At 34.0% G+C, this 15789-nt stretch overlaps 1 protein-coding gene across 10 annotated transcripts in view; it reads left to right on the forward strand.

Annotated features, from left to right (window-relative positions):
• DIAPH2 (diaphanous related formin 2) overlaps positions 1 to 15789 on the forward strand; it is a 940735-nt gene that overhangs the window by 272591 nt on the left and 652355 nt on the right. For all 10 annotated transcript variants that reach the window (XM_064277942.1, XM_064277941.1, XM_064277943.1 and 7 more), the window contains 4 exons: positions 1083 to 1193; positions 9189 to 9307; positions 11265 to 11381; positions 14006 to 14124. In XM_064277942.1, the coding sequence (XP_064134012.1) occupies positions 1083 to 1193; positions 9189 to 9307; positions 11265 to 11381; positions 14006 to 14124 (466 nt within the window). The remainder of the gene's footprint in view (positions 1 to 1082; positions 1194 to 9188; positions 9308 to 11264; positions 11382 to 14005; positions 14125 to 15789) is intronic.

Genomic DNA, 15789 nt, shown 5'->3' on the forward strand with positions numbered 1-15789 from the left:
TATTTCACGTTTGGCGATACGTTTTTTCCTTAGTAACTACTGATTTAATTTGTGTCCTCTTCTATGTATACTTAACATCTTCACTAAATCTGGTATTTTCCAGGCGTTGTCTTACAGTCTACTCTTTGAGCACTCTAGTACTACTTGCCTACATGAGCAGCTCTTCAATTAAGTTACTAGTTGCCTTAGACTTGAGCAGCATTTTCCAAAAAATGCTACTCAGTAATAACGGATGGAACACTGGGCAATTAGAATTTTGTTGATTCCCTTCTAGCTTGCAATTTCCAGAAAGTAAGTTCTGGTAATAGGGAACTTCAAAATAAAAAGGTAAGAAAAGCCAAACTCATTTTCCAGTATTAATACAATTAATGAAACGCTTTCACTTGAAAATAAGCCCTTATATTTTTTATTGTGAAATGCACATTAGTATTGGTGTCACAGTGGCTTCTAGTTGATCTTAATTTACTTGCATTCATTTTTTTCATACATAGTAAGTTAATTCATCTTAATTATATATTTAACGCTCTCTACGTATCTTGTGCAAATCCATCTGAAGAAGATGGAGAGAGTGTAAATCAGTTTAATTTCTGCAAGTTATCACTATTCCCTGTTTAAGATCATGATATTTTTTCTTTTTGATAACTATATTTGATTTATTTTAGAAAAAATTTTTATCATCATGTAGAATTGAGGCCAAGTGTACTCTGAGGACAGCTGCATATAAAAGATACATCATGATCTTTTTAAAGGGCTCTATATGCACCCTTTTGGAACGTTAGGTTTCTCAGAGGGAGGTTAATTTCCTTTATATTGTTTAGCAAAACATAATAGTACTTGACCAGCCATCAAATCTTCCTTGGAATTATTTCAGACATTAGAAAAGTTTGTTAATTTTGCTGTTTATACTCTAAAGTCATAATCATCATTATACTTGTGGAAATATTTGCAATTCTTCTTACATTATGTATGTTTATAGGCCTTTACTGTGGGAAAATGAATACTTTTCTGAATGCATAATGTAAATATTTCCTAAATTATTTAAATGTCTCTTTTTTAAAATAAAATTTCCTTTCTAATTGCAGGTGGCCTGCATGCAGTTTATAAATGCCCTTGTAACTTCTCCTTATGAGCTTGATTTTCGAATACATTTAAGGAATGAATTTCTTCGTTCTGGACTAAAAACAATGTTACCAGTAAGTTGCATGTGTACATTTACTATATTGATGACCCTTACTACTTTTTCTCTTTAGACAGAGTACTTGAAGAAGAGTTAATAAATTGTTCCTTGTTATTTTCTTTTGTAAAGCATTAGGCATTTCATAAGCTTTTTGTGTTAGAGTAATACCAGTCACTATAGAGAACTGATGATTCAGAATTCAACAAATGACGTGTCCAGAAGTGATGCGGTTTTTAATTTGTTTTGTCACCTTGAAGTCAAAAGGGCCCCTCTTTTCTTTAAATATTGAATTTTGAGACCATAAAAGATTAAGATTTTTTATAGTTTCAATTTCCATTTGAAAATTTTTTGCTTTCCTGTTTGATAAGTTAGATTAATTTATGCTTAACATAACTGCATAGAATTTTGACTAGTGTATTCTATCTATACACATCGCTTAAGAATGGTACCTTTGTTACAGTGGTTTAGAAACTTTTTTAAAGAAAAATAATTTTATTTCTTAAGTTGAATGTGAACATTTTCTTCAACTATGCTAATGTTAAAAAATCTTTGAAGTAACTTTATAGGCTTGATCTGAGATAAATGAGCACACTAATTTTAAAAATATATGTACAAGTCTTTTGGCTTTATATTTTGCTAAGTAAGTAGACTTAGTAAAGCAACATTGTTCAAGATCATGGCTTTGTTAATAGAAATCAGTAGAATCTCACTAGTCCATTTAGCTATTCAAGACACATCTGAGAAACAAGAAGTAAAAGTGAGGGAGAAAAAAAATGACTGAGGAAAGGAAAAAGATGTCAGTAAGCATGTATATAAGACTTAGGTTGCTAGAAATACCAAAATCAGAGACATTTCTAGGTGAGGAACTAGTATGATGCTTCTGTAACTCATGATTTGTTAGTTATAGCTGGAAGTTGTTGAAACCCATTGTAATAAGATTTATGATTAAGTGTATTGAAATCCATTTATTTTAATAAGATATATGATTGGGTATGTCTGATTTCAGAAATTTCTGACCCACCTTGAGTGGCTTTTTAATTCTTGACTTTAATTACCAAAGAATTGGTTACAGGGAATCAAAGGAACATGTTAGGTGACTCATATAGAGGTTCAGTATGCAGTTAACTTAGGCTCATTTGACAGTTATAGTGTGTGCGATACGTACGTATTGATAAAATTTCTTTTTACAAAAAGATTGGTAAAGACTAAGGCTGTAAAGAACTAGAAATAATGTTGTAGTCTTGATTCTAGTTTGCTCTGAGTTGCTTTCTTGTTGGTTTCTATGTTTGGCCTCAGGAGGCTGGTAAAGTAATGTCTTTAAAGCTTCCTGACTGCCAGAGATCCTTGTATCCTCTGTTCATTTACTAATACAAAGTTTTCTGCCTAGTTGTTGCTATTATTATTCCATCTTTCATTTCTCTGTGTATTTGTAGTTGAACATTTTCTGCTTTGTACTATTGAAATGTGACTCTTGTATTAATTTATTTTACTCATCAACTTTTCAGAAAAAAATATGGGGTAGTAGCTCTCGTTCTTACCTTCTACACTTTGATGAGTGTATTAATCTCTTCTGGACTTAGTGGTCTCATGGTACATTATTCATTTGGCTACAACCATAGCTGAGATTTTTGCATCAATATTTCCAAGCTATACTTTTCCATTGGCCATCTGGCTCTATGTAGAACTTTTTGTGGCACCATGTACTTCTTAATTTATTTGTTATTAATATATGCTTCAATCAAATTTTTCTTAACTGTCACGTATCTTCAATATGCCCTACTTCTCAGATATTACTGATGTCTCAGCAAAAGTGGGAAGTGCCTGTTTCTGCACCTAAAAATTTTTAATAGAAGAAGACCCTAAAGGGATTCTCAAAGAATTTTTTGTCCATAAGACAGTGGACCTATGGCTTCCCCTTTCATCAATAATAATAGCTTAATTATGGCTTTGATTCTGAATAAAGAGGTGGGACATGTCTCCCTAAAGAGAGACTGGCAAAATCTTTATGAGTATCGCCAGAGATGTTTGGTTTGGAAAAAAAATACCCTCCCCAGGTAAATCTGACAGAAAGATGAGAATCAGAGTCTAGGCAGATAGTCCCTGAGAAGATTGGAGATCATCCCTTTAATACCATAGATTCCACTACTGGTGTTTTTGTTGTCGTAGTTTTATTATCATGGTTTTGAGCAAAGGACAGAATGATCATGCGTTAAAATATGCTAGTTGTACCTAACATGCCTCCTATGCCTGCCATCCATAATTAACTAACTAACCAACTAGATATTTAAATTAAATATTTAGAATTTATTGCAACATTAAGTGTCTTTTACACATACACTAAAGCTTAATAATACATTCATAGATGAGCCCTTAAAAGACTTTTTTCAATTTAGTCTTACTTTACATACAATTCTAACAGGAGGTACTCCCAAATTTTCTAGAATATAACATATTCAAAGTAGCAGATTTGAAGTGGTTAGGGCTAATATTAACATTAAACAAAATGGATGTAAGACCTAAATATTAAATCTAAAATGATAAAGATCATGGAAGGAAAAATAGGGACAATGCTAGGAGCCCTAATATATTGCAGACAAACACTGGAAGAAAACTAGATAACTGGGAGCTCCTAAAAATCAAGCACTTATGCTTATCAAAAGAATAAGACAACAACCTACAGGCTAGCTATGACATATCTGATCAGGGTCTAATCTCTAAAATATACAAGATACTTCAACACCTCAACAACAAAAAGACAAATAACCCAATTAAAAATGGGCAAAGGATATGAACAGGCACTTTACCAGAGAAGACATTCAGGCTGCTAACAGATACATGAGGAAATGCTCACGATCATTAGCCATTAGAGAAATGCAAATCCAAACTACGATGGGATACCATCTCACCCCAACAAAGCTTGCATTAATCCAAAACACACACCAAAAAATAAATGTTGGAGAGGTTGTAGAGAGACTGGAACGCTTATGCACTGCTGGTGGGAATGTAAAATGGTACAGCCACTTTGGAATTTGATTTGGTTCTTCCTTAACAAGCTAGAAATAGAAATACCATACAATCCAGCAGTCTCACTTCTTGGAATATATTCTAGAGAAATAAGAGTCGTCACACTAATAGGTATATGCACACCCATGTTCTTTGCAGTACAGTTCACAGTAGCAAAAAGATGGCAACAACCTAGGTGCCCATCAACAGAAGAATGGATAAAAAAAATGATATATACACACAATGGAATACTATGCAGCGATAAAGGACAATGAGGAATCCACGAAACATCTTACACCATGGATGAATCTGGAAGGCATTATGCTGAGTGAAATTAGTCACAAAAGGACAAATATTGTATGAAACCACTATTATAAGAACTCAAGGAAAGGTTTAAACATAGAAGAAAACATTATTTGATGCTTATGAGGGTGGGGAGGGAGGAAGAGGGGAATTCACTAACTAGATAGTAGATAAGAATTATCTTTGGTGAAAGGAAGTGCAATACACAATACAAGGGAAGTCAGCACAACTGAACTAAACCAAAAGCTAAGAAGTTTCCTGAACACAAACACTTCGAGGGATAGAGTAGCAGGGGCAGGGGTCTGAGGACCCTGGTTTTGGGGGACATGTAGGTCAATGGGCACAACAAGGTTTATTAAGAAAATGTTTTGCATCCCACTTTGGTGAGTGGTGTCTAGAGTCTTAAAAGCTCACTAGTGGCTGCCTAAGATGCATCAGTTGGTCTCAACCCATCTGGAGCAAAGGAGAATGAAAAACACAAGACACAAGGAAAATATTAGCCCAGGAGACAAAAGGACCACATAAACCAGAGACTCCATTAGCCTGAGACAAGAACTAGATGGTGCCAGGCTACCACCAATGACAGTTCTGACAGGGAACACAAGAGTCCCTGATGGAGCAGGATAAAAGTGTGGTGCAGAACTCAAATTCTAGTAAAAACACCAGACTTAATGGTCTCACTGAGACTAGAGGAACCCCAGATAACGTGGCCCCCAGACTCTTTGTAACCCAGAACTAAAAAAATTCCCGAAGCCAACTCTTCAAAGATTAGGCTGAACTGTAAAACATAAAATAATACTCGTGAAGAGTGTGTTTCTTAGTTCAAGTAGATACAGCAGACTAAATGGGCAGCTCCTGTCTGGAGGCAGGATGAAAACCACTGCCGTCGAGTCGATTCCAACTCATAGTGACCCTATAGGACAGAGTAGAACTGCTTCATAGAGTTTCCAAGGAGCGCCTGGTGGATTTGAGGCAGGATGAGAAGGTAGAAAAGGCTAGGAGCTGGTTGAATGGACATGAAAAACCCAGGGTGGAAAGGGGTAGTGTGCTGTCATATTATAGGGATTACAGCTAGAAAAAAAGGGTCACATAATAATATGAGAATAAATTTTCATATGAGGAATTAACGTGAGCTGTAAACTTTCACCTAAAGTACAATAAAAAAAATAATAATATTAAGGTGTCCTGATGGCACAATATTAAGTGCTTTTCTGCTAACCAAAAAGTCGGCAGTTGGAACCCACAAGCCACTCAGCTGGACAAAAGACCTACTTTTGTAAAGATTACAGACCAAGAAGCTTTATGGGACGGTTCTACTCTACCCTGTAGGGTTACTATGAGTCAGAAACAACTCAGGGACACACAACAACAGGGCTAGTATTAGTACTTGGTACATGGATCAAAAATTATACCTCTCTGGAACTGTTAATGTTACAGAAGACTAGTTCTTAGTATTTCTTTAGCCCGAGACCATCATAATATAATTAAAAACAAACTGTTGCCTTTGAGTCGATTCCAACTCATAACGACCCCATAGGATAGTGTAGAACTGCTCCATAGGTTTTCCAAGGACCGACTGGTGGATTCAAACTGCCGACCTTTTTGATTAGCAGCCAAACTCTTAACCATTATGCCACCAGGGTTCCACATCATAATGTAATAAACTAAACCAAACCCATTGCCATGGAGTCGATTCCGACTTACAGCGACCATATAGGACAGAGTAGAACTGCCCCATAGAGTTTCTAAGGAGCTCTTAACCACTACGCCACCAGGGTTTCCATTGTATAGCAGAGTGGGTGTTCTTTCTAAGCAGTTTTGTCCAGTGGATGGCTTTCTCTGTTGGCTCTGGAGGAAGTCCTTGTCGTCAGTCTTTGATCTTAATAGTAGAAATTACTGTATAACTAATTAAAAAACCAAATCCACTGCCATTGAGTTGATTCCGACTCACAGTGACCCTATTGGACAGAGTACAACTGCCCCATAGAATTTCTAAGGAGTGACTGGTGCATTTGAACTGCTTACCTTTTGGTTAGCTGCCGTAGATCTTAACCACTACGTCACCAGAGTTAGAGTGAAACGTTTTTCCTAGTAATTATCTGGATCCTGGAGACAAGGACAATTGTTTTAAATATATTCTGTAACATAATTATTTTCAAGGTCTTTCCCTTGTCCCCCATGGTTAAATTTGGTGTTTAAATGGAGTTTATACTTCATCTGGAAAATTCACTGTTGATAATTTTGCTTTAATCATTTTAAATAAAAGAGTTGTTACGTAGATTTGTAAACTAAATATTTGCTCTGTACTTAACTTACATGGACTTCTTGTGAAGTTTTTAACTTTTACCTCTTATTTAGTTAAAGAAATTACGTAAATATTATGTTAGTGAGATATGTGAAGGAACAAGATAGTAAGAGGCTGTGTCTGTGGCAATTTAAGAGACTGACAGTGCCTGCTGATCAGTAGTGTGCTGGTAATAGACTTTGATATCCTTTGAAGTACAGTACACTATAGAAACTTAATTATATTTGCAGGGAATTAGCAAAAATAGTTCAGTATCTATGTATACAGCACCAAAACCAAACCAAATCCATTGCCTTTGAGTAGATCCCGACTCACAGTGACCCTATTCGACAGGGTAGAACTATGCCATAGGGTTTCCAAGGAGCAGCTGGTGGCTTTGAACTGCTGACCTTTTGGTTAGCAGCTGAGCTCTTAACCACTGTACTATCAGGGCTCCATCTATACAACAGATCTCTTTAAAGAATTCCTGAAATATATTTACAGTATTTCACATAAAATAGTGTAATTCAATCATTTTGATATTCTACCTTCTAAAATATAAAACTTTACTCATACATTTCCATTTTCTTTTGTTGACTCATATTGTTTTTGCTATACATAAATATTAGTAATTTATTAAAATGTTATTTTTAATAAAGAATTTATAGATGTATCTTTAAAGGTTTGACATTTGACCAAAAGGAAGTATATATATGTATGCATACATATATATTTATTTTAATAAGCTGGGAGCATTGTTAATCAACAGTATTTATAATATATTACTTTTGAACATGCCTGTGCTTTATTTTGTGTTATATGTGTTCACATGTTATATATGTTGCATAAATGTCAGATCCTAATTGAAAGCCAAATTAAACATTTGACCAGTTATTTTTACAGAAAGTATTTTAATCTCGCAGACTGATTTCCACCTTTTATAAAGTTCTGATGCCAATTAAGTGAAAATATTTAACTTAGATTTTCCTGTTTTTCAAAAAATTGAATGTATTCAAGTTTTATGATGAGTGTGTAAGAGAACATATTGTGACATAAAAATAAGAAAAATCCATTCTCAAAGATACTTGAAAGGTTCTTTCTTCAGTGATCAGTGTATTGATTGCATCTGGTTTCAGTTATTTTCTAAGTAAAGTTAAGAAATCACCTGATAATATGACCCACCAATTATGGAATTCTGCATTCCAGTAACTTCCTTCATTCACTTTCACAGTGGATAAGTAGACCTAAAAGCAGGTTATTACTAAACAGAGAACAGTGTAAATATAATTATTTGTTATATGTTTTATGTAAAATTATGTAGAAACCTATTATTATTTGCATATGCTTTGGAGGCAAATCTGTAGTAAATTATTGTGTATGTGAATATTAGGAAAGAACATCTAGAATTTGCTTAAATTTGTTTGGCTTTAGTAATAGCGATTTATAATTGTCCTGTTGAATGAAAATAGAAACAAGCAATGCATCCCATTTTGTTTATCTACCTAATTTGAAGTACGCCATGCTTGCATTTCCTTTTAGAGTTCAAGCTCAGCTCTGAACATCCTAGTCCCACTTTTCGGTATCACCCTTGAGCATCCACAGTTGTGATTATCGATTTGGGTTTTGAAAGCTGCAACTTAATGGACACATATTAAAAGATCTTCCAGGTGATATATATTAAGCCCAACAATCTCTAGTGTGGCATGCTTCCAAAGTTTTTTTTTTTTTTGAATTATTATTTTGAAAATTAACAGGGGTTTGTAATGCATGTGCTTCTAATGTATTACAAAAACAAATCTTCGATGCCCAAGTTGGTATTTTGTGATTAGACTAAGCAAAAATGAAAGCTGGGGGAGAAGACTAGACATGTAGCTTGATAATAAGTTCTAATGTCTTTTTGCTTTAAAATCACAAAATATCATTTAAAAATAAATTTGTTTATACAACTTTTTACGCCATACTTGGGACTGTTGTGCTTGAATATATCCTTGCATTTGTTCTTCATTAATACAATTGATCTATATTTGCATATTTTGCCAGAGGCTTATGTGAATGTTCTAACTGCATGAGTTCTTTTGAGATCTTTGATTAGTGTGTTTAGTCAAAATGACAGCATTTAATTTGAGTTGTTAGCAATTAGTTTTTTTTTCCCATTTTAAAAGTGATAGTTAATTTTTTTTTATGTGAATAATCAAAATCTGGGGCATGGACAGAAAATGCAATGAATGCAAGGAGATCCTTTAATTTGAAAGAGAAACAAATTTAGCTACATTTATTTTCTTTCAGGAAACCAAGTGCCTAGGTCAATATTTGAAATTGCTTCTCTGCGTGCAAATGAATAATAATATTCTGGCCTTTATTATCAAAGTATGCTGTTGTCAAACTGTTATTTGTCTGTTAAGTTTTGTGTTTATGTATTAGGATCTAAAAGAAAAAGAGAACGATGAGCTTGATATTCAGTTGAAAGTATTTGATGAGAACAAAGAGGATGACCTAACTGAATTATCACACCGCCTCAATGACATTCGAGCAGAAATGGAATATCCTTTGACAAACAACAAAATAATTTTGCATGTCTTGTGAAAGAGGGATATGTGGGAAATTTTGTGAACATTATTAGAGTTTTTGTTGCCAAGCCAATTTATATCCATTCTTTTACATTAGAACCTCACTATGATACTGTTCTTGAGATTCATGCTGAGGACTTGTCAGACTGTCCTGATGATTTACTACACAGACTGTACTGAAATCTTGCACAATGGCTTGCTCTATTAGAGATATACTCTGCTCAATGGTCTTGAATAGACAAGAGCCTAAGGCAGTTTACCTTATGTATTAGGATTTTTTTGGGAAAAGTTCACTGAGTTCATGTGAATCTATAGGCAATATACTTTTTCAGCTTATTAAATGTGTATCAATGCTTTAGAGATAGAATTCAATTCAAATAAATGACTTATTCCTTATCCAAATATTTTATATTCTTTAACAACAACAACAAAATGTTCAAGTAAAGTGGTATCTGACTATAACATGGTTGTATGGTAAAAGCATCCAAGTCACATACAGCTGGCATACAATCTTCCTATGGCAATGATTTTATATGAAATAATTTTAGATCTAAGAGATGGTCGTCATAGCATTGCTGGTCATTTGTTTTACACCCATTAAATTTCTTGTCTGTAAATTCTGGGAAAGTTGAGAAATACCTCAAAACCAAAGTGACATTTGAGCAGAACTTTTCTGTATGAAGTCGTCTTTTCATCCCCACTCCACAATCTAGAAGTAATCACTCCCTCCTTGAAACATCCGCAGTACTTTCTTTGTATCTTATTTATGTACACTTCTCTGCCCTTGTGAGAGTGAGAATAGAATTATTGTGGTTCATCTTTTTCCTCCAGTGCTCCTATCAAAGTGTCTTACACATAGGTATTGTGTATACAATGAATAACTGAATGTTGTTATTATGTGGAATAATTTCTAGTAATTTCTTATCCATCATTGATGATACCAGTCTAATGTTAAATGTATTTCTATTAATTAATATATGTCTTGCCTTTTTGCTTTGTGTAGACTTCTTTTATAGTTGAACTTCACCATAAAATTACTTTTGGATTCATAATTGAACTTCACTGTAAAGTTACTTTTGGATCCATTCTGTAGCTAGTTAAAAGACTTTATGAGACTTTTACCTCAACATTCTTACACGGGGCCTAAGAAGTAATCCATCATATAATTAATTCTACTTTGGAGAAAATGTTGATATTTCAACTTATTTTTATGATGTTGGATTACATTTCAGATTTAATAAGTATTTCATCTGGACAAAATAAAACTGCTTTTGTGATTTTGTAGTATTCCACAAAGTTCGAGAAGGTTCGCTTGCCCTCTATCTTATGTGACAGCGAAGATAGAGGAGTATTGGCTTGCATGAATAACATAGTCCTCTAGCATAACCACATCAGTTGTTGGGTGGCACGAACTCTTAAGTGCTGAACTACTAGCTGAAAGGTTGGCAGTTCTGACCTACCCAGAGTTTGCCTGGGAAGACAGGCCTGGTGATGGGCTTCTGAAAGATCGCAGCAGGTCTACTCTGCACACAAGGGGTCTGGGACCGCCATGAGTCAGAATTGGCTCAACGGCAACCAACAACAACAACATAACACTCACAGAGAGATTAAGAAGAAATCATTTTCATTGATGGCATTGCTGTTCCAATGGTACCAGGTATAATCTGTATTTTAAACTGCAAAGAATAGCTTATCATTTAAGGCTATGAAAAATAGTCTCGGAAATATGTTTAGGTCTATTTTTCTACTTAAAGGATTAAAATGATCCTATAGATTAAATTTGTTTATGTAAATGCTTAAATATTGGATCTTGGAGTTAAAGGTTTAGAAGCAGCATTGGAAAGAAAATGATAAATCTGTATTTTTAAGAAAAATTAAGCAACTTTTCATCAAGAATCTTTGGGTTTTTTTTCCTTTACTTACTTTCCACTGACATGAATGAGGTGTACCATCTTCTGTATAATATGTTGAAGGACACTGATGCAGAAAATTACTTATTATCCATTCTACAGCATTTTTTGCTCATCAGAAATGATTATTATGTCAGGTAAGAGGCAGTTCTGAAAGTCATATATTTGTAATTTGAATTGGATATTAAAGGGTAATGAACAATGTACTGGGGCCTAGGTAGTATATGAATAGATACATAAGGAAAGTATAAGAGTTTGACTGTTTTAGGTCTATATTTTTAAAGGTATTAATTTATTTTTAATTGGACCAGAAGAGAGAACCTACTTATAAAATTGGGGTATCCCAATGATAGAACTTTTAGTAGCAATGAATCCAACAGATTTTGTTGTCCCCATGATGAATTTTCTTTGGTAAATAATGGTAGCACAGAAGAAGTACTGAAGATTTTATGGCAGAATTTTTAAATTCTTATCTTGTATATTTTAGTAAGTAAAGGTTTACTATTACTTTTCTTGTATTTATCTCATAATAGATGTGATCTTAGCTTCTAAGAAAATAATAAGTCTAGTATTTCAGTTTTATGTCCAGTAATGTAATTTTTTAAAAATGAGTATGGTAATGACCTGTAAAGTTAGAAGTTTTAGAGTCTAGTAAGTAGGAATATATCTGAAAAATAAAGCATTAGAAAAAAGGTCTCTGAGTAACTGAAATTACCCATAAATTGGTGACCACAATCTTATATTTAACTGTTCAAGCGACTTTTTGTTGTGCTTCATTGATTCTTAATTTGCATGAAATTCTGACAACCTGAGTTCTCTGATCTCTCAAATTCTGTTTGGTTACTGTATTTTTATGCAGCTAACACACACCTTACATGTTTATTTGCCAACCATGCCCACCTCCCTGTGAGTATTTTCATAAGCACTGCTATGCCAATTTTTTTACATGTTAATGTAAAACAATTAGCATAGTGAGCTTATGAAAATACCTCCAGGGGGAGAGCATGGTGAGCAAACAGTCATAAAAAGCACATGTTATTTGCGTAAAAATACAATAACGGGAAAAGGAAGGGCACCATGAAATCAGGTATGGTCTAAACAAGAAGGACAGCTAAAAGGAAGATAAAGAATTATAGCTCAGAACAGTACAGTAACTGATGGGCATGGTAATGTTATAGATTCATAGAAAAATGTTAAAAATATCAAATTATATGTTATTTAATGCAGGAAAGATGGTATGCATTTAAAATGATGTTTTCTAATTTAAATTCTGGCAATTAAAGGGGTACTAAGGAGCCCTGGTGACAGTGATTAAGTGCTTGGCTGCTAACTGAAAGGTCGGCGGTTTGAACTCACCAGTTGCTCCATGGGAAAAAGATGTGGCAGTCTGCTTCTGTAAAGTTTACAGCCTAGGAAACCCTGTGGGACAGTTCTGCTCTGTTCTATAGGTTTGCTATGAGGTGAATTCTATTTGACAGCAACAGGTTTATGCCCATGAGTACTTAGTTACCTGCGGAAATCATTTGTGTGACACTGTACATTTCTCAGTAACTTTGAAGAAATGAAAAAGTTATTCTGTTATCATATTCTTTTCATCCTGAGAACATCCATGGAGGTAGAGGTATGACAAGCACTTTTATTCCATCAGTGGTTAAGAAAACATTTCTGTTTTCCTTATATACCCAAAGAGTTGAAGAGACTGAGATTATAATCCAGTATTATCTACTCTAGACCTGATGATGACTTGAAATTGATCCAAAGGTGTAATATATATTACGATCTCTTTTTGGTTTGGGGATCGACTCCATGACTAAAGATATTGCTGCTAACTAACCAACCTACTAAAAGTTTGAAAATGAAGCCTAAAGGATTCTAATTGCTCTTTTATATCTTTAGTCATGGAGCAATTAGAATCCTTTAGGCTTCATTTTCAAACTTTTAGTAGGTTGGTTAGTTATCAGCACAGTGTTATATAGGGATGTTTATGCCATAATTTGTCTACAGTAGTGGTTCTTATTGATTTTTTCCCTCTTTTGAATTTATTAGCCACTGACAAAATACTAAAATTTCCCCAAATTTTAATTTAAGAAATACTTTTAATTTTTTTATTTTGTAGTATGTGAGTGGTCATGTTTTAAGGCCAGAATTGCCTTGATAGATGACAGAATTAGGATATGTTTTAAAACCTTTGACACTTTTTAAACAAATTGAGCCTGTAGCCATGCATATTAAGTGTGTATACTTCTATAAAATGGACCTTTTAAAATATGCACATAAATAGATCTTTGGAATCATCTCTAACATAAGTGGATCGATCGGTCCAGTTTTGTAAGCTGTTATAGCTATATTGAGTAAAAATGCTGCAGTAAATTCAGTATGTCATTTTCCACCTCATCCCTTACTGAAACTGGGAACTTGGGGAAGCCTAGAACCATTTTTGTACCCACAGACATAGGGCTAACAGGTCATTTTCATTAACTTTGGGAAAAATACCTTAAGTAAGTAAATAATGTAGGTAAGTATCTTTGAATACAGGCATGAATGTCAGCAAACTCGATTATTAAGTCACTAAGTGTTCACTGTCGATTACATCACAATGGGTTTTACACTATAAAGTTCAGACCAGTTTTAGGCTTAGGCATTTTTTTTTTTAAGACCTAGAAAAAATACTCAGTTCTTTTACTGTGCTGACTCTGTTCTTAAGAAAATTGATTTGTGTATGTAGAAAAGGCATTCAAGAATACTCTCATCCTGTTTTTAGGCCACAATATTACAAAATAATTGAGGAGTGTGTTTCACAGATAGTGCTACACTGCAGTGGTATGGACCCGGACTTCAAGTACAGGCAAAGATTAGACATTGATCTCACACATCTGATAGGTATGTAATATAATCCTCAGTGTTCCTTTAATTGTGTTTTCTCCCTTTTCTGTATAATAGATATTTTTTAAAGGTAATTCTCCCACTGAACCTCCTCTATTAGTATCTGGTAAGTCATTGTGTCCATGGGTGGGTGCCCAATAGCTGTAATTGTTAATTATGATGATCATGAGAGTTTTGCTTGTGTGATTGGAAATATTAGTCTATTTGATAAGTTTCGATACCCCTGAATCCGTTAAAACTCAATGCTCCATAAAAGATCATTATGTTATTATAGCTGAATGTGAAGCATGGTTTTCTGAAATCTTTTAATTCAGTTTCTGCTGGCACCTTGGTGCTTTTGTAGAAATTTAGCCAAAGAAATACAGGCTTATTTCAGTAACTTGAGAACTTTTAAGGCTAAGAAAGTAGATCAGTTTATATTTTCATGAACTTTAGAGCTAGGAAAGAATTGGAGGTGATAAAGTTCATCTCTCTGTATTGCTGAGGAAATGATTTTATATCATCCCAGGCTAGCAGTTGGCTGTACTTTCTAAAACAATTTCTGAAGGATGATGTGAAACTTGCCTTGTGAAATGTACTATGTTATATGGCCTAATACTTAAGCAGTTTTATTTCTATCAAATTGAAATCACTATTATTAAAGTTCAAACATGAACTCATTTGTCTTGTCTTTAAAGAAACAAGACAACAGCTGTTGAATGCCAATTATGTATTATTCTTTTATTCCGTAGTTTTTTACAGGGAAGACTCACAGTAGTAGTCAAAGATGAAGACCTTTTTTTATTATTTATCTTTTATTTTCTGATTTATTAAGTAATACATACTTATTGTAGGTGATTTAGAAACCTATATAAGGGATAAAATAAACGACCAAGCACATCACCCAAGAATTACATGCTTTTAAGCTTGGTACATTCATCTGTCTGTCTGTCTGTCTGTCTGTCTCTGTCTATGTCTTTCTGTCTATCTGCTGATTTTTCATGGAGTATTATGAGACTTTTCTCATGTTAACCATCAAAATGTGAATATTATAATCGGCTTAAGTAGTCCTTTCTTGTTATATATCTAAATTGTTTTCAGGTTTTTCTTATAAATAAATCTGCAGTGCACATCCTTATGTTAAATTTTTGGGTTTTTGTTGTTATTTAATTAAAATTGAAGTGAGGGTGTGAACTTTCAAAGGCCAAATGCTTTTTCAGAAAGGTTGTGTTAACTTACTTTGCCCCGGCAATGAATGTGAATGGTAGTCTCATTGTATATTTTTTACGCAGCGTGATAACCTCAGTTGTTTATTTCAAATTTTATTGAAGGGAGTCCCTTATTTCCAAATATTTTCATTGGCCTATCATCTATTATTGATCATAGTTGGCACATATACTCCACTGTTGATTTTGGCTAGCTTGTTCGGTGTTCAACATTTCTTTTTATGATGTGTGCCAAGTACTTATGATTGTGTACTTTTAATCAAAAGCATTGGGGTGAGGAGAGATGAAGGGACCAGGTGAGAGAGGATAGCCACCATCATGAACCCATTATGACCTCATCTACGTGTCATCTCTGTGATTGTGAACAAATCATTTAACTTCTCTAGGTTTCAATTTCCTCTGCTTTCAAATCGGATAAGTAAAATGTATGAGTGCCTCTTAATATTTAATGGTCAGA

The sequence above is a fragment of the Loxodonta africana genome, chromosome X (genome assembly GCF_030014295.1).
Source record: "Loxodonta africana isolate mLoxAfr1 chromosome X, mLoxAfr1.hap2, whole genome shotgun sequence".
Lineage (NCBI taxonomy): Eukaryota > Metazoa > Chordata > Mammalia > Proboscidea > Elephantidae > Loxodonta > Loxodonta africana.